At 37.4% G+C, this 18,295-nt stretch overlaps 3 protein-coding genes across 6 annotated transcripts; 2 read left to right on the top strand and 1 right to left on the bottom strand.

Annotated features, from left to right (window-relative positions):
• Nucleotides 1-8,175: 8,175 nt before the first annotated feature.
• Nucleotides 8,176-8,859, top strand: LOC121770423 (uncharacterized mitochondrial protein AtMg00810-like). Its single transcript, XM_042167176.1, has 2 exons — nt 8,176-8,451; nt 8,572-8,859. Exons 1-2 carry the CDS (start codon nt 8,176-8,178, stop codon nt 8,857-8,859), a joined length of 564 nt encoding a protein of 187 aa, XP_042023110.1.
• A 4,351-nt stretch (nt 8,860-13,210) lies between these two features.
• Nucleotides 13,211-14,922, top strand: LOC121747001 (GDSL esterase/lipase CPRD49-like). The gene is made up of 5 exons (XM_042140980.1): nt 13,211-13,520; nt 13,759-13,977; nt 14,048-14,124; nt 14,198-14,347; nt 14,509-14,922. The coding sequence occupies exons 1-5, from the start codon at nt 13,410-13,412 to the stop codon at nt 14,726-14,728; spliced, it is 777 nt and encodes a 258-aa protein (XP_041996914.1). The 5' UTR covers nt 13,211-13,409; the 3' UTR covers nt 14,729-14,922.
• Nucleotides 14,702-18,002, bottom strand: LOC121746982 (uncharacterized protein At4g15970-like). 4 transcript variants are annotated; one of them, XR_006039099.1, is made up of 5 exons: nt 17,763-18,002; nt 16,705-17,070; nt 15,873-16,348; nt 15,611-15,753; nt 14,702-14,826 (listed from the first exon to the last, which is right to left on the bottom strand). XR_006039099.1 is itself a non-coding variant. In XM_042140957.1 (4 exons), the coding sequence occupies exons 1-4, from the start codon at nt 17,985-17,987 to the stop codon at nt 15,693-15,695; spliced, it is 1,128 nt and encodes a 375-aa protein (XP_041996891.1). In that variant the 5' UTR covers nt 17,988-18,002; the 3' UTR covers nt 15,096-15,692. The 4 variants fall into 4 exon arrangements, 1 of the variants encoding a protein (XP_041996891.1); XR_006039097.1 differs by lacking the exon at nt 14,702-14,826 and adding an exon at nt 15,096-15,317 and having other exon boundaries at nt 15,595-15,753; XR_006039098.1 differs by lacking the exon at nt 14,702-14,826 and adding an exon at nt 15,096-15,317.
• Between the last annotated feature and the right edge of the window lie 293 nt (nt 18,003-18,295).

Here is an 18,295-nt window from a genome sequence, read left to right as displayed (position 1 = left end):
ACACACTACTAATATTATAAACTCCACGATCTACTAACACTATTTCAACTATTTTTTTCCTGTCTCTTTCTTAAGTTTACCAATTGAATATTAAAACTCGCGTCATTTACAAGTTTGTCTATTTTTTGAGGACTGAGGAAGTATTACTTATATTAGTGTGATCTGAATCCTATATTATAAACCATGCATCACCATTTTCCTTCACCCAAAAAATTTTGAATTGTCGCTTCAATGGATTAATTTGTGTATTAGGAGGTTATGTAGGAGTCGTTAAGTACACTTTTTGAATACCAATATATAAAACTCATAGTACAAATTAAACATATACAATTTATATCGTTATTAACTTATTGGTTGTTCCATGTTACTTTAAAATAATTTTTGTAGTGAGTTCAATTTTAGTACAAAAAGTAATGATTATATTTATTAGCTTTTTACAAAGTCAATATTGTTTATGTTGGAAGAAGGTTCAATTTTCGTACAAAAACAAACTTATAGTACTAATTGTGGTTCTATCTGCTATGTATGATTGTGTTTTTACTTTTTTCGTTTTCAGATTTTACCTATGTTAATTAAATTTAATTTTAGCTTTACTCAAAGCGTGAAAATATATAAAATTCGAGATGAAAAAAATTGATTTCTAGTGTCCATTTCATTAACATTACCAAATTATGAACGGCTCCATTAAATTTCCCAGAAAAATGAGAAACATCCAAACGATAATTGTGCTCATATAAATAATCGCAAATAGTACTACTTCCATAGTTACTATGTTACTGTATATTGAAAATAAAATAATGTGTAAATCAGTTTCTAGAAAGTTTACCTAAACCATTATTTTCAAACATGAGTTGGGCATCTGTGATTCTTCGTATCAGCAACAAGCAGATCTTTTGACAGTTACTTGAAACTTATTTTTTATTCGGTTGCGGAAAGTTACGTGTTATGACTATCTTATCCATATATGAGTGCAGAATTTGATTTTAACTTGTAATGACAGAAAGGTAAAATAATGATATAAGAAGTAATGTGGATATAATAACTACTTTGGTGATGTTTAAACACGTTGCTGCAGGATTAAGCTACTGCATTTATTTATTTATTTATTTTAGCACGACAGATTATCTTAATTCTTTATAGTATTTTACTTTTGCGTACTCCTATATTAATATTACAAACATCACAAGTTCACAACCAAATTATTCGCATACTCTTAGTAAATACTTCCTCCGTCCCACAAAGTTTGTCTCAGTTTAACCCGACGCGGGTTTTAATAAATTGTTTAACTTTGTATTAAATTGAGGTGTGTAGTAGAATAAGGGTCCCACACTAAGGAGATTAAGGGGTGTATTTAATGTCTATTTTTGGGAAGATTCCAATTAGAATAAACTTTGTGAGACGAAAGAAAATGGTAAAATGGGACAAACCTTTGTGGGACGGAGGGAGTAACTAATTAATTGCTCGCTTCTAAAGTGTATTAACCTGTATGTAATTCTAAGTACCCAGGTGTCTAAATATTTCTAAGACACAATAACATATGTAGTCTTTGTTGAAGTTGGACTGAACTTTTAATAATAAGATAGAGATTCATTCTTCTAAAAAATCCCTAAAATAAATGATGGAGATCAAAAGTTGGATGATAGCATTAAATGTATATATTGGTACTTCTTCTATATATTAAGGTAACTGACACATTTCTTTCATACATGAGATTTTGAAAAATAATACTCCCTACATCCTATAATAGATGTCACATTTTTCTTTTTAGTTTGTCCCACAAAAGATATCACATTTCCTTTTTTTTTTGAAAAAAGCTCTCTCTCACATCAATATAAATATACTATTTTCTCTCTCCACCTAACACACAAAATAATATCTCCTAAATTCTCATGTCGTTCCCAAGTATGTCATCTATTATGGGACGGAGGGAGTACTATTTGAAGTTAAAATGGTGAGAGAATTAAGTACGAGAATAAAGTATCAGAAAAAAGAGAGAATAGAATAGTAGAAACTAGAGAATAAAATATTTTGCCAAAAAACAACAACTCAACTATCTTAAGATAACTCATAGTTGAATACAACTCAACTACCTTATACGGATAAAGTATTTAAATAGGATATTCATCCCACACTTTACAATACATAAAAAGATTTCCTAAACTAAATAAGGAAAGAAAAATATTTTGACTTGTAAGTCAGATGATATAAATCGAGTCTCTAAATGCTATTGTAAACGAGTTGAAGTCGATATCAATGTACTTAACACGCTGCTTATGTGAAGTCGGGTTATAACCAAGAATGATAACACTATTATTGACCGAATTGAATAAAAAGTCAGGCAAGAAGAAATCTTGACTTGAAGCTCACGAAGGAGTCAAAGCACGCACACTATTTCAAAATCTGTATTTGCAGGAGCTTGATACTCAGATTCACAGCTAGAACAAGACATTATTCGTTTTAATATGTAACAAGAGAGAACGAAGAGTTGCATGTAAAACATAGGGCAAACGTTGGAGTATGTTTAACGTAACGAAGAATTTGTTTTACCGCTTGACATTGAGCAACAATAAGATGTTGAAGATGCTGACTAACACGATTTACTGCAAAAGATAAATCAGGATATGTAATTGTGAGGTATTATAGTAATCCAGCCAATGGTCGATGATAGAAATCCATGGGTTCCATCCTAAAACCAATTGGTGATAGGAGGAGGGGCCCATGAGACTTATATACTAGTTTCAGTTTTCTCTTGACACCGATATGAGACAGTTATATGTTATATTTTTAGTTTCAATTGCCAACACCCTCCCTCAAACCCTTCAAGGTGAACCTTAGAGGGGTTGGACTTTTTCTAATCGATTGGACAATCGGCCCAATTTTTTTTCGATCAGTTGGACCACTGGCCCAAATTTTCAGCCCAGTTATACTGCTGGGTCAGTCATTTTTTTCGGTTTCAGCCCAGATATACTGCTGGGTCAGTCAATTTTTAGCCCACAATCGGTGACCCGCTCTGATACCATGATAGAAATCCATGGGTTCCATCCTAAAACCAATTGGTGATAGGAGGAGGGGCCCATGAGACTTATATATTAGTTTCAGCTTTCTCTTGACACCGATGTGGGACAGTTATATGCTATATTTTTAGTTTCAATTGCCAACACCCTCCCTCAAACCCTTCAAGGTGAACCTTAGAGGGGTTGGACTTTTTCTAATCGATTGGACAATCGGCCCAATTTTTTTTCGATCAGTTGGACCACTGGCCCAAATTTTCAGCCCAGTTATACTGCTGGGTCAGTCATTTTTTTCGGTTTCAGCCCAGATATACTGCTGGGTCAGTCAATTTTTAGCCCACAATCGGTGACCCGCTCTGATACCATGATAGAAATCCATGGGTTCCATCCTAAAACCAATTGGTGATAGGAGGAGGGCCCATGAGACTTATATACTAGTTTCAGTTTTCTCTTGACACCGATGTGGGACAGTTATATGTTATATTTTTAGTTTCAATTGCCAACAGTCGACATAAAGTAAGATCCTCAAATGGTTGGCCATCTGTCGGAGCCATATGTCGAAAGTTGGCAGCCTGCGACCAAGGTTGTAGAGACAGGTTTTGAATTTTCAAGAGATGCTTGTTGTTGGAGAAGATCTCGGAGGATCAAGCTCCCAATTGCCGAAGATCACGGAGATATTCAAGATTATACTCTACCAAAGATAGAAGATACCAATTAATGTAAATTCTTTAGCTTTACTTGTATAGCTCATCCTAGTCCTATATAACAGTACCTTATGTATGATAATTAATCAATGAAAACGATTATCCCTTCTCTACCAAGTTCGATCTATTTTATCATGGCATCAGAGCAGGCTATATGTCGGCTCAGAGAAATCTCATCATAGCCAAAGAAAATACCAATCCCGACCTCTTTAAACCAAGAACTATAATAACCAATCCTGCAAGAAAATGTCAGATACGGAGAGACCGAAAACAAATCCAGAACCATCAAAATTGAAGCATAGCAAGAATGTCACTGTGGCATTCAAACTCAACAGAAAAAGCTACCTGATATGGTCGATACTTATGAAAGTCAAGATAGGCGGCCGAGGCGCATACTCACACATCCGAAAAGAACCCCCAGAACCAGGGAGAAAGGGGTATGATGAATGGGAAGAAGACGATTTGGTGGTATTCTCGTGGATCGTCGACAACATCGAAGATGAAATCATCGTCGATTTCACTCACCATCAAACGTCCAAGGCACTGTGGGATAGCCTTGCTGTGACGTTCGAGAACAAGGCGGACAAGTATCTTATCTACGATCTGGAGGAGAAAATCATGACAATTAAACAGGGAAACATGGACTTGGAGACGTAGTACCGGAGGATCCATGGGCTATGGATCAACGTGGACCGCTGCCAGAAGCAACCAATCACATGCTGCGACAAAGGGGTCGAACAATACCGAACTCATTCGAATGAGAAACGACTATTCAATTTCTTGGCTGGACTGAACCCGGAATATGACTCGATCAAGAGGGATATCCTCAAGGAGGATCCCTACCCATTAGTAGAGTCGGCATATGGGTGGGTGAAGACGGAGGTGGCTCGACGACACATCTTGCCACCGGCGTCGTCCTCCCCCACCCCTGAAACCGTCGGCGTGAATACCAGAGATACATCATCTGGGGATGGAATCGGGAGCGGACTGGCGGCGCAGAGTCAACGATCGGCATATCGGAGTGGAGGACCGCTGCGTCCCGTTGTAGCTACCGGCCGACTGGGAAACCACCCGGATAAATCGGGGCTTTGGTGTACCCACTGCCAGAAACCCAAACACACGTACGAAACGTGCTTCAAACGGCTAGGATACCCCGTATGGTGGGAGGAGAGACAGCGAACAAGGGCGGCGAAGATAACCGTCAGAATCACCGAAGAAGAACAACCCCGAAATCAGAACGGAGGTCGTGGGGGAACAGCCGGCCATGGACCGACGGTGAATCCAGAAGTCTCTACCGACGGCGATAGCATCAGGGGAGCCGGCAATTTTGCCAGACGAGAGGAGACGACGCCGATCGGGAAAGGAGGTATTGGGTTTGGTTTAAACCAAACCCTAGACATTTCTATAAATTAAACAATCCCCCCATGAACTCTCGGAAATTAGACATTAACCCCCATTTTTTGCTAGGCAGACCCCCAGATTACCTGATATCATGTTTTACCCCTATCTTACTGAAAACTCGGAAATTAGCCCCAATAAATGTGATTATGTGACAAAAAACCCTTTTGCTGCATTAGAAAAATTGCCTACTACTTTTCATGTAAATAGGGGAACAAATATGACTAAGGGATGGATTTTATTAGCATGAGTAAAATCACTAAAATCTATATTAAGACCGCCAGTGGGGAATTAATTACAGTTGAAGGGTCAGAGACTATAGAAATTTCTCCCACACTCCGTCTCCAAAACTGCTTATATGTCCCGACCTTATCTTAGCGATTGATGTCAATCAGTCATGTGACAAAGGAATTGAATTGCACTCTTCTAATGCATCCTACCTTCTGCATTTTACAGGATATTCGGACGAAGAGGATACTTGGGCGTGACACTGAGCACTGTGGACTTTACTACGTGGACGAGATAACTCAACATGGTACTGCGATGCTGGCTCACGGATCCATGAGACAAGAAATTTGGTTGTGGCACCAAAGATTAGGACATCCTTCCCCTGGTTACTTTAAACTACTTTTCCCGAACCTTTCTATTCCTGCTGATTTCTTTTGTGAGACTTGTGTTTTGGCAAAAAGCCACCGAAAATCTTTTAAACTATCGAACACTCGTATGCAATCTATGTTTTCGTTGGTTCACTCTGATGTGTGGGGTCCCACACCTTTTTTCGGGGGGATGGTTTTTGATACTTTGTTATATTTGTTGATGATTGCACACGAATGACTTTGATCTATTTTATGAAGCATAAGTCCGAGGTTATGGATAAGTTTGTTTTGTTTTTTAAAATGGTTCAAACCCAATTTCATACCTCGATTAAAACTCTTCGATCTGACAATGGGAGGGAATTCATTAATAGCCCCATGACCAATTTTTTCCAAAACCATGGAATGGTTCATCAAACTTCTTGTGCTTATACACCAGAACAGAATGGGGTAGCTGAACAGAAAAACAGGACAATCCTGGAAATTACCCGAGCCCTAATGATTGAATCTAAAGTCCCACAGCATTTCTGGCCCGAAGCCATAGCCACCTCTGTCTACCTTATGAACCGCTTACCCACTAAAGTCCTAAACAAAAAGACCCCCCTTGAAATTCTATCATCTCTATCCAAAATTCCCCAACATCTGAACCTTCAACCTAAAGTGTTTGGCTGCACTGTTTATATTCATATCGCCAAACACGAAAGAACCAAATTATCCCCCTGTGCTACCAAATGCGTCTTTGTGGGGTACGGGGTAAACCAAAAAGGCTACCGATGTTTTGACCCTCTGACCAAGAAAATCACCACCACCATGAACTGTAACTTCCTAGAAACCGAGTTCTTCTATCACACCCACCTTAGTAGTCAGGGGGAGAGTGATCCAGGTAGTTCCGTAGACTATCTAAGTTGGGTTGTGCCACTTCCAAACTCTTCGATTGAGGATCCACCAGAACCAGTTGTCACTACCGCCGAGCATGTCTTGCCTTCGGCCAGTGAGTCATCTCATCCGCCCTTCGATCCTCCTTCGCCGATATATTCTTGCCTTCGATTGAGGATCCACCAGAACCAGTTGTCACTACCGCCGAGCATGTCTTGCCTTCGGCCAGGCATTGTATCTGAATCATAGTAAGTAATGGCAGGGGTCTGGACCCCCTACCTGCAAGAAAATCCGCTGCCTGGTTACCCTCTCGGTGGATGTGAGAGAACCGAACCTGCAGCTGCGAGAGCACGATTCGAATGCGAGCCATGTAATGTCTCACGTCCGCCGCTCCCCTGCGTCCTGAAGTGAACACTGTGACCACTGCTGCTGCGTCCATCTCGACCCAAACCTGTGATGAGAACTCCATAGCTATCGTCAGCCCATGAAGAAGAGCTAGAAGCTCCGCCTCGAAGGCCGACGCAGCTACAAGGGGCGTGCAGAAAGCCCTCAAGAGAGAACCGTCCGAGCCACGAACCACTCCCCCACCACCAGCCTGTCCCGTCGAGGTAGAAAAGGCCCCATCTGTGTTCAGCTTCACCCAAGGATCGTCGGGTGGATGCCAAAGCACGCTCAAGGACCTCAGAACTCGCCGGAGGGAGGCTATGCTCACTGAAAGAGATATTCACCCGAGAGATATTCACCCAAGGATCTCACAGTGACACTGGGAGATATGTTCTTCCTCCCCGAAGCACAAGAGGAGTTCCACCAAAGAGATATTCACCCGAGAAGATTGGGAAGAGAAGTCGGTACGAAGTGGCGAATTTCGTACAAGGGAATCTAGCAAAAATGGCAAGAGCGTTTGAGGCTGTCCTATACGAAGAAGAAGACATTCCGCAGTCGGCCGAGGAAGCAATGAAGCATAAGCACTAGAGGGAGGCTATGCTCACTGAAATGAAGGTGTTGATGAGGAACAATACCTGGACCAAGGACAAGCTACCAGAAGGAGCGAGAACTGTTGGATGCCGATGGGTGTTCACAATCAAAAGAAGACCAGACGACACAATTGAGAGGTATAAAGCCAGACTTGTGGCAAAAGGGTACACTTAGACGTACGGTGTCGACTATGCTGAGACGTTTTCACCCGTGGCAAAAATTAATACTGTAAGGGTATTGTTCTCGATCGCTGCCAACAGGGATTGGCCACTTCATCAGTTTGATGTGACGAATGCCTTCTTACATGGAGAACTACCAAAGCCAGTGTTTATGGAACCCCCACCAGGATTCACCGATGGATTTCAAGCAGGAGAAGTATGTAAGCTACAGAAGACGTTATATGGGCTGAAACAGTCCCTAAGGGCGTGGTTTGGGAGGTTCACAGAAGTGATGAAAAAGTATGGATATAAGCAGAGTAACTCTGACCACACATTGTTTATCAAGAAGAGGGGAGATAAAATTACATGCTTAATCATATATGTAGATGACATTATTCTTACCGGAGATGACACAGACGAGATGACCGAACTAAGGTGAAATTTATTCAGTGAGTTCGAGATGAAAGATTTGGGGCCATTGAAGTATTTCTTGGGGATAGAAGTTCTCAAATCGAGGAAGGGAATTTTTTTTAATCAGAAGAAATATGTGTTGGATCTGCTAGCCGAAGTTGGGATGATAGATTGCAAGCCAGCCGACACTCCAATGATCCAAAATCATGGACTGCAGATGAATGAAGGGGCAAAGCAGACCGACAGATGGAAGTACCAACGATTGGTTGGGAGGTTGATTTATCTATCACATACAAGACCAGACATTGCCTATGCTGTGGGGGTGGTAAGTCAGTTTATGCATGCACCCCAAGAAGAGCACTGAGAGGCAGTTCTGCGGATTGTTCGTTACTTGAAGGGGACTGCAGAACACGGGCTTCTATTTGAAAAATATGGATACCTGCAGATACAAGGATTTACTGATGCTGATTGGGCCGGAAACCCAAATGATAGGAAGTCTACCGAGGGTTACTTTACTTTTGTAGGAGGAAACCTTGTAACATGGAGAAGCAAGAAACAAAAGGTAGTTGCACTGTCCAGTGCAGAAGCCGAGTTTCGAGGAATTAAGAGTGGACTAACTGAACTCCTGTGGCTACGGAAGCTTACGAGGGAATTGGAGATGTTTTCGTCTCAAACATGCAAGTTGTTATGTGATAATAAGGCAGCCATAAGTATTTCAGAGAACCCGGTTTAACATGATCGTACTAAACAAGTGGAAGTTGATAGGCACTTTATAAAGGATAATATTGAAGCAAAGATAGTCGAGATGCCTTATGTCAAATCCGAGGACCAGTTGGCGGATATATTGACTAAGACAGTGAACTCGAAGTCATTTCGAGAGGTGTTATGCAAGTTAAGTATCGGGAATGCCGTCACTTAACTTGAGGGGGAGTGTTGGAGAAGATCTCGGAGGATCACTCTCCCAATTGCCGAAGATCACGGAGATATTCAAGATTATACTCTGCCAAAGATAGAAGATGCCAATTAATGTAAATTCATTAGCTTTCCTTGTATAGCTCATCCTAGTCCTATATAACAGTACCTTATGTATGATAATTAATCAATGAAAACGATTATCCCTTCTCTACCAAGTTCGATCTATTTTATCACTTGTTGAATAATATCACGAACATATTTAGCCTGATTCAATAAAATACTTAAATGGGTAAAAAATGACTTTAAGACTAAAAAAATAGACAAGCTTTTCCGAATCCAGTGATGGAAAATTCTCTATAAAGATGAGAGATGAAAGATTTCAAGTCATCAAAAGAATTTTTTGTTCAAAATTATATCATCAACATATGCTAAAAGATATATTAGCCACGATTATAGATAGAATAGTGAGAGATCAGACCGACTACAAATAACTCCTTTTGCATCAGTTCACGAATAACTCAGATTTGCTCAAAATTGCCATGCATCAATAACAAAATTAAATCAAATTCAGCAAATGCAAAAATGAGAGTTGATAAACAATTAGTATAAGCTTCTATAATTCAGAGCGATCTGAATTCTAACTAATTAAGTGTGGGCGATTAGAAGCGACCATAAATAAAGGTATGATATTATAGTAAGTGTAAATCTTTTGACTTTTTATATTTAAAATTAAAAAAATGTTTCATTTTATATATTAAAAATAACAATAAAAATTATAACATGTTTTATAGTAATTTCGATGGTATTTTTGTTATTAACCTGAAATCTCCCCTTTTATATGTTTATAGATATCTGAATTTGAAGCCACTAAAAAAATATGTGAACATAATATGAGATGAACTATATGCATGTTTTAATATACGTGTCTGTGTTATAACATTATCTACTAAATATAATAAGAAAACAATAAATAAAATTTTAAAGTAGCCAAATATGCTACAGCACAATGGATTAAATCAAGCATAACCGACGAAAACCTTGAAATAGAGACGCATATCCATACACCACAAACAAAAAATGAGTATCCCAAGAAAAAAAGCAATTTCATATCAATAAAACAATTATTTGATTTGTGAAAGAATAATTTTTCTTGGAGTCAGGCCAATATTAATAATTGAAGAAATAGTGATAACTTGTATTTTAGTCAAAAGTAAAAATTATTAATTGGTAAACTTCATCCATGAACCCTACGTCACCATTTAAGCTAAGTGATGTTAAAGTTGAAAATTTGAAATGATTTTCCAAATTGATTGTATAAAACAAAAAATTGGGAGATTTTTCATGCACTAGGTATACTAACTCTTCAACCAATAATTAAAACTTTCTATTTTAATTCATTGATGTACAACAATTGCATTGAAAAAGACTTAAGTAACAATAAAATACATAGAAAAATAGCAAAAAAACATTGACCATCAAACTCGAATTATTATTCATTATACGTAATTAATAGTATATGGTAAACATTGATCGAGTTAATTAGAGTTACATATGTAAATAATTATTTTGAGAAAATGGGTTATTGCCGTTTTAATTGCTCTAATCCGTTTAAATTGGTGTTGTTATGTTAAGGTATGTCCTCAGCAAACAAAAACAACAAACTAACTTCAGAAACATATGAACTTTATAAATAAAATCTTTAAACTATGATGTTTGCATATACACAGTCAATGGAGTATAAATTAAGAAAGGGGTACAATTATACCTCCAAATTTAAATTATTATAGTGCTACATAAGACGATGTTGTGATGTAAATAGAGATTCTGCAGAAATAGACCGAGCCTATAAAGAGTGGAAAATGAGGAAGAAGCAAAGAGAAACATGTTTGGGGCTTTAAAGGAAAGTGAAAGAGCTGTGATTGCCACTTTTAAAAGTTGTGGCCAATCACAACTTTTATTATTGCTCTCTTGATTACCATTGTTCCTAAATACCTTTCCCGACCTCTTTATATGACCTGTTTTATATACCTTTTCCCCTACCATAATCTCCGAAATTACGAAAAATGCCCATGTCTATCGAAATTGCTTATTTAAAACATAGGAAATTACAGAATGAGCCTAATATATGTTGTGAAAATAGATTTCAGGTCATGTCCCATATGATATTCCATGTGTGTGTTGCCTTAAAACCAAAAACTAAGTGAACTCTAGATGTAACAATGATCATTAGTAATGAACATATAATCCATTAATATATTTTCTGAAATCAATCAAATTCGCATCGAGCTGCTAAAATTAGTTGCAACAAAAAAAAATACAATTTAGTGGAAAACTATATAGGTCGCCACCTATATTGTGATATATTAATATGATATACCATATTATAAAAGATCCAAGCAAAGGTAGTTAAATACTACTAGTATTTGTAATAACTAAACATTCATATCCGGTCGCGGTGATGCTTCAGTATCTTTGAGTTTATTTTAACTCTCTTATAATTAAATTCGATAAAGGAAATAGTAGCAAAATGAATATTTACAAAAATTCATAATTTTTAAAAGTTTGAATCATTTTTATTTTAATCTTTTTCAAACTAACATTGATACAACGTTGAAGCATGACACACCATACAATTTATATGCATGAAAGTCTATATCAGAATAAGCTCAGTATTAGTTATAACTAAACTTTATAAGTATCTCCTTATGAGAAGAGCACCATTCACGAATTTAAAGAGTTAAAATGGAGAAAAACTAAATTATTGTATGACTAAAGTTTGTCGCATTAGTCCAACAGAAGGAGAAAAAATTTGAATTCCCTAAAGTTAGTAAATAAATAACTCAAAGACTTATACGAGAAATCCGTACAGACTTAATGACTTTTACTGTCATTAAATTAGATTTCATTCAGATTAATTTTTAATTTATTTGATTGTACTTGGTTGCAATCGAGTTTAGTGTAATCGATGTGTCGTCAATTTATTCATGTAACTTAAATTACGAGAAACCATTTTCACATTTATCAATGAACACGACTCAACGTTAAATCAGCTACCAAAGTACTTATTTATAAACATTTGAATATAAAGCAAAGTAACATTTAATGAGGATAGTTACATATATATAATCCGTATATGTGTTTGTTGCTAAATTATGAAGTTAACTTTGCAGCCCGAAATTGTATCTGATATCGCATATTTATAAGATGGATTGGGCCGGCCCAACATTTTCTCTGTTTTGTTTTTCACTTGTTTATTTATTTATTATTTAAAATCTGATAAAATGGTCTGGATTGATTTATACTTTTTCGTGCTTGATTAGATATCGTGAATCAGCTTGAATAGATAAAAATCTAATATAAATTCAACATCCTTATTTAAACTTAGAATCTATCTGAGAAGTTGGTAATGCCTTAGATATAGATACCGACTATTTATAAGTGTTTAATATCATAGTTAACCTATCATGTAAGCATGTGTTATTCGCTATGATCCATCTAAGCCCGCAGTTTTTCCTCAAAATACAAGGATATGTATCTTACAAATTTGGTCAGATACCATTTCTGCCTCATTTCTTATCTACCAAACAACAACGAAAAAACTCTTATCTGAACTTATCTTGACACGAAGCTCGCATTTCTTATCTACTTTGAAATCTTCTTATATCCCATATTTTTATCAAACTAGCCATTAGTACACGAACGTTTTGCAACGGAATATCATTTCTTCATTCATTAAATATATTTTAAAAGTATTTATTCCTTGTTTAAAATTAGGAACTTTGATCAAAGTTTAAAATGAGACTAACTTAAAATTTTAAAGATAGTAGTAGTAGTAGTACTGATAATGAATTTGTAGTTTTAAAATTTTTCTATGAAAATGAATTGCTCCAAAATTGAGACCGATCTGACAAAATAGAAAACGATGTATGAATCAAAACAAAAAAGTGGATAGTCACGCTAGAATAAAAAACGAAATTGAATTCTATATTTTTATTCGCAAACCCGATGAAGCAGGATTGCCCTAATTCCGTCAAATACGGGTTCGGAAGTCAAAAAAAAAATTGAAAAATAAAGCAAATCATCTCCCTCACCCCCAAGCTCCAAGATATTAAATCTGGAGTTGATATGACAAAATTATAATTCCTCATATACCCAATAATAGGTAATATCGTGGACGTGTATTAGTTGTATACATTTCCAAGGGTTACAATTAATAATTGGTGATTAAATTATGACAAGTGGATTCGCAGTTGGAACTTAACTAACCCACCAAATGATTCCACAGCCGACCAGCACCAACTTCTTCTTCTTCTTCTTCAAAAAAAAATCAATTAAATTGATAAAGCTAATTTGAAGCCGTAGAAGAAGATGGTGGGTTGTCGTCGGCCGCAGTTTGTGCTGTTTGGATCATCTGTTATCCAAATGAGCTTCAATGTTGGAGGCTGGGGCGCTATTTTTGCTGACCTCTATGCTCGAAAGGTATTCTCACTTTCTCAATTCCACTCTTTCTGCAATGAAGTCCGTAAGTTAAACTTTCTAAAAATGAAGTATTTATTTTATCCACTAGATTAGAAAAAAAATGAATGGCGTCTCTAGTTCGGTTTTCAAAATTAGTTCGACATTGAATACAATTATATTAGATCGATCCGTCAATCTTATCTTCGACTTAGAAACACTAGTTTCTGCTACAAGATTGAATTTGAGCTACTTATTGAAGGCGGATGTATTGGTACGAGGATACTCGGGTTGGAACACGAGGATGGCTCTTCAAGTCCTGGACAAGCTTTTCCCCAAGGACGAACCGGTTCAGCCTTCTTTGGTTATACTCTATTTTGGTGGCAATGATGCAACAAAACCCCACCCCTGTGGGATAGGTTCTCATGTGCCTCTTCCTGAATACATCGAAAACATGAAAACCATGATAGCTCACATCAAGGTCTGTTCAACACTTGTTTTGTTGAATGAGTTATTGTACCTTGCTCCTCATTATTTTTCATCAATCACAGGGTCTTTCAGATGAGACAAGGGTAATATGCCTTACCTCTCCGCCTGTCAACGAAGCAAGAATCCGTGAAGTTTTCGGGTAAACATTTCTGCAACAGCTCCACCGTAAAAGAGCTCTTGTTACCTAATTGCTTTTGCTCGTTGTTGTCCAGAAATGCATTTGATGATCAAGCGCGGACGAATGAAGGCTGCTGTTTATATTCACAAAAATTAGTAGAATTATGCAAAGAAATGGATGTTGAGGCCATCAATCTTTGGACTGCTATTCAAGAAAAAGATGACTGGGCTGATACTTGCTTTATGTAAGTACTAAATCATAGATTAAAATCCACAATGATGTTTTATTTCATACTACTACTTCATTGTGTTACAGAACAATGTGAGTATGTCATTACCATAAATGTTGAGCATCCAATGTCTCCATCTATTGCGTAAAAAGCTTATTTTCGGGTCGAATGTGCAGAGATGGAATCCATTTGTCATCTGAAGGGTCCCAAATTGTGGTGAGGGAAATACTGAAGGTGCTCAAAAGAGTAGATTGGGAGCCAAGCCTCTACTGGTTGAAAATGCCATCTGATTTTCCCGAAGATTCGCCATATTATGTCGTTGGTCCTGACGGCAAAACTACTTTGAATGTGAGCAACCATATTTGTTCATGGCAAAGAGGGTGGCTCGACATTTAGGACAAACGCAGAGTATATGGAAAATTGAAACTCTGGCAATGTTGTCTGAGCCCAGCTGCTATTTTTTCTTCTTAATAATGTCTGTTTTCCCGTACCTGCTGTATTTCAACTGCAATTTATAACCCAAACATTCTATTTCGTTTCGTTTCGTTTATGGAGTTGACGATGAATACAAGGTATATACAGTTTGTTAATTTGATTGATGACACTTTACATCATAGTATGATAGAGGCATCCCTAATGGAGGACGTTCACTTCCGTACACTTGCTGTCGTATTGAGAATGCACGAGCATAGAAAATCCTACCACAACTCACTACAATGCTTCTATGCCACCAAGAACAGACAGCAAGAACACAAGATGAAAATTTAAAAAGAAATGAAAAATAGAAACTTCAAAATTACTACTGAAGAAGTGGATATATTTTGTTCAGTAAACAATGATTTGAAGCAACATTATTTTGTTTTTCCATCTACGCCTTCAATGTACATCACTATTGGAAGCACAGTATACAGAGTTCTAATACACAGCCCTTTTCCCAAGTTAACTCATACCCTGCAACTTCAATTTTTCTCTGCATTCCAGAGATCTGGAAAAATGAAAATATGAAACTGCATATCAACGAAAAGAGTTGTACGAATATGTGAAAGCCCTCTAAATCCCCTCTCTTGTTACTTGTCAATCTGTATTGTAAAATATCCCCAGTCCTCTACTCACAAACCAAAAGAGCGAATGTGACAACAATGATACTAAAATATAGACAGGCTCACTAGGAAAATACAGCCACTATTTAAACCAGTTTAACAACTAAATTTCGTTTTTCTTTTTCCTTTTTCAGATGTGCAGAAGAGATTTACAGTACTTACGGGCTTGATACAATACCTAACTGTTAGATGGCCGTACTTTTCAGATGTTACTAGCCATCCGTGCTGCCACAGGCGGGGAGGGTCAGAGCAAGTGTCACTCAGATTGAGTTGGGCCACGTTGGATCAGGTTGTTGAACATAAAGGTGGAGCGAATCAAGACTGGAAACAAACAATATACAGCAAAATATTTGATTAAATTTACCAGGCTGTAGTAGGTAAATGGATGAAACAACTCTAGCTAGAAGATTAGAATTGCAATGCAGAAGCAGTAGCCTTACCTACAATTCAGTGGAACTCTCCAACCATATGATTCAGAGCCCATTGGGGAAGAAGACACATACATTTTCCAGTCCTCGAGCAAAATTCTGAGGTCGTGAAGCTTACTGCTCAACCCCAAACAACAGTTTGCATGCATTGTACAAACTTCATCCAGATCTTCACTGGGTTCACAGAACCCACCAAAGTATGAAGTGTCCAAGAATCTCAAGTGAAGCCCCATCTCCAGGATGAAGGAGTCGTTCTTAATCTTATTAAGAACATCTTGATCGTGTAGTCCAGGGTATAATCCACGAGAGGCATGCCAAAACTTGTAAAATTCTATAGATCGTTTGTTTGATCTTACAAACTTGAACCCACCATTAGGCTTATTTTCTAGATCATCAGATCTGCCAGAGAAGTGATCACATGCTATCTGAAAGTCAGCATCTGGATGGAAGTGAGGAAATGGATCTCTGAACCACATAATGTCTGCATCCTATTTATAAGAAATAAGTAAAGTAAGTACAGAGAGATTCGTCCAAATAATCATGTTCATTCATAGTGCATTATATCATCATAGTACCTAGTAAGGACTTCATCTCAAAAATATTAATTTTCTTATAGAATGTGACAAGCCTTCCAAAAATGACACTAAATAAATGTGTGTGATAAGTATTAGATGTAAGACTACCATTCATGGAAATATTGCAAGAACCAAGAATATTGTATCAAAATTCATTGAGCTTCATGTTTCCAAGCCTAAGTTTTGAGTGAATAGCCAGCTATATTTATGACTTGTGAGCATGCTAGAGTGTGATGAGTGCTCAATGGATAAGTATATAGAATGCATACCGTGAAAACAAAGTTATATCCCATTTCAAGAACAGATCTTAGGAAATCAATCCTTCTCCACATCATCTTCAAGTAGTCCGGGGTCATGAAATAAGCCTCATGTGAAAAGTCAACTCCTTCAGTCACAAGGGAAAAACAATGGGAGTGTACAGCCATACAACGGGAAAATGCCTTTTGATCCAAAGAAACAATCAGCAAATGGTTCAGTAACCAACGGGTTTGGTCTCCCATTCGGAAACTCTCAAGAAATAGATCAATCACCGAATCTGGAGCTGCCCATGCTTCATTCAAGGTTGTTAAGATCACTGTGTTATCTGGCATCGAAGCAACCTTCAAAACTCTTTCAAGACTATTCTCTTTACTGTCCTACAACAACCATTAAATAATTAGGAATTAGAATGGCAATTTTATCGGTACTAAAAATCTGAAAGACGAGGTGGATTATTTGACTCCAGTGAAGCATAATTGGCACAATGAACCGAAACTTCTCTAGTTATACGCTGATAAATTTCGATCAAGTTCCCAACTGAGCTTTGCTTATCCCCTGTAAATGTCAAAAGGCATACCTATGCTTTTTGTGCAATGCAACTATATTGTTATCGAAATATAGCCTTGATTGTCCCAAAAACATACTGATTTTCAATTCACATCTAAAGATGGTTGTTACTAAGATAAGTTACAGTCATAAAGCAACTCCAAAATAGTCTAAGATTCTTATTGTTTTGTATACATCACTTTAAATGGTTCTATTTTTCTTCGACTTGGTTGCTTTTGACACAAAATTGAATTAAGTAGTTGTAAATGCAATGAGGCTCGCACTTTCTACTCCAAATTCAAATTGATGGCTACATGTATTAGCTAGAATACAATTCTAGTAAAATATAAATCTTTTTTTATTAAATTACTACTCCACTAATAATGATTATGGTGGCTTCATGAGTAATCTCTGTTGTGCAGCTAATTCATCCACATTGAGAATGAAATTGGGGAAAAAGCGAGAGTAATCGAATCGATAAAGCAGAAAATGAAATTGGGTAGATCCAGGAGAGGAGACTGACCGAATAGAGAGGTGATCCGTTGTTAGTGGTGATTCCAAATTGGACAGCTGTGTGGAGGAGGAAGCAGGAAAGGAGCACCACCGCCACGAGCAGCAGTAATAGCGTGGAAACCCCTGGGCGGCGGGTGTGGGGGGAGAAATCCGGAGACGCCGTAGTCATTTTTAGGCGTTTCGAGGAGGCGAAATACGAAGGAAAAGGAAATGAAGAGATAACTGCCGCCTGCATTCTACCATGTTAGCTCGCTCGCTCTGATGCACAGAGGGGCTGCAGACCTGTTACTTTAAATGCTGAAACTAAGAGCATCCACGACCGTGCTCTTGCCAGCGACACGGTTGTGGGCAAGGTCCCACTTTTTCTGCCTGCTCTCTGGCAAAAGCACAACACCCACCACTGTGCTCTTCCGCAAGGACGAGCACAATTAATTTAAAATTCAATTAATCAATAACATTTCAATAATACTAAAATTCATTAAAAAAACCTAAATAATATTGCAAATGACAAATAAAATAAAAACGACATAATTAAAATCCTAA

The sequence above is a fragment of the Salvia splendens genome, chromosome 1, assembly GCF_004379255.2.
Source record: "Salvia splendens isolate huo1 chromosome 1, SspV2, whole genome shotgun sequence".
NCBI classification, from domain to species: domain Eukaryota; kingdom Viridiplantae; phylum Streptophyta; class Magnoliopsida; order Lamiales; family Lamiaceae; genus Salvia; species Salvia splendens.
The sequence above is the reverse complement of the archived record's forward strand: the minus strand, read 5'-3'. Positions and strand labels throughout refer to the sequence as shown.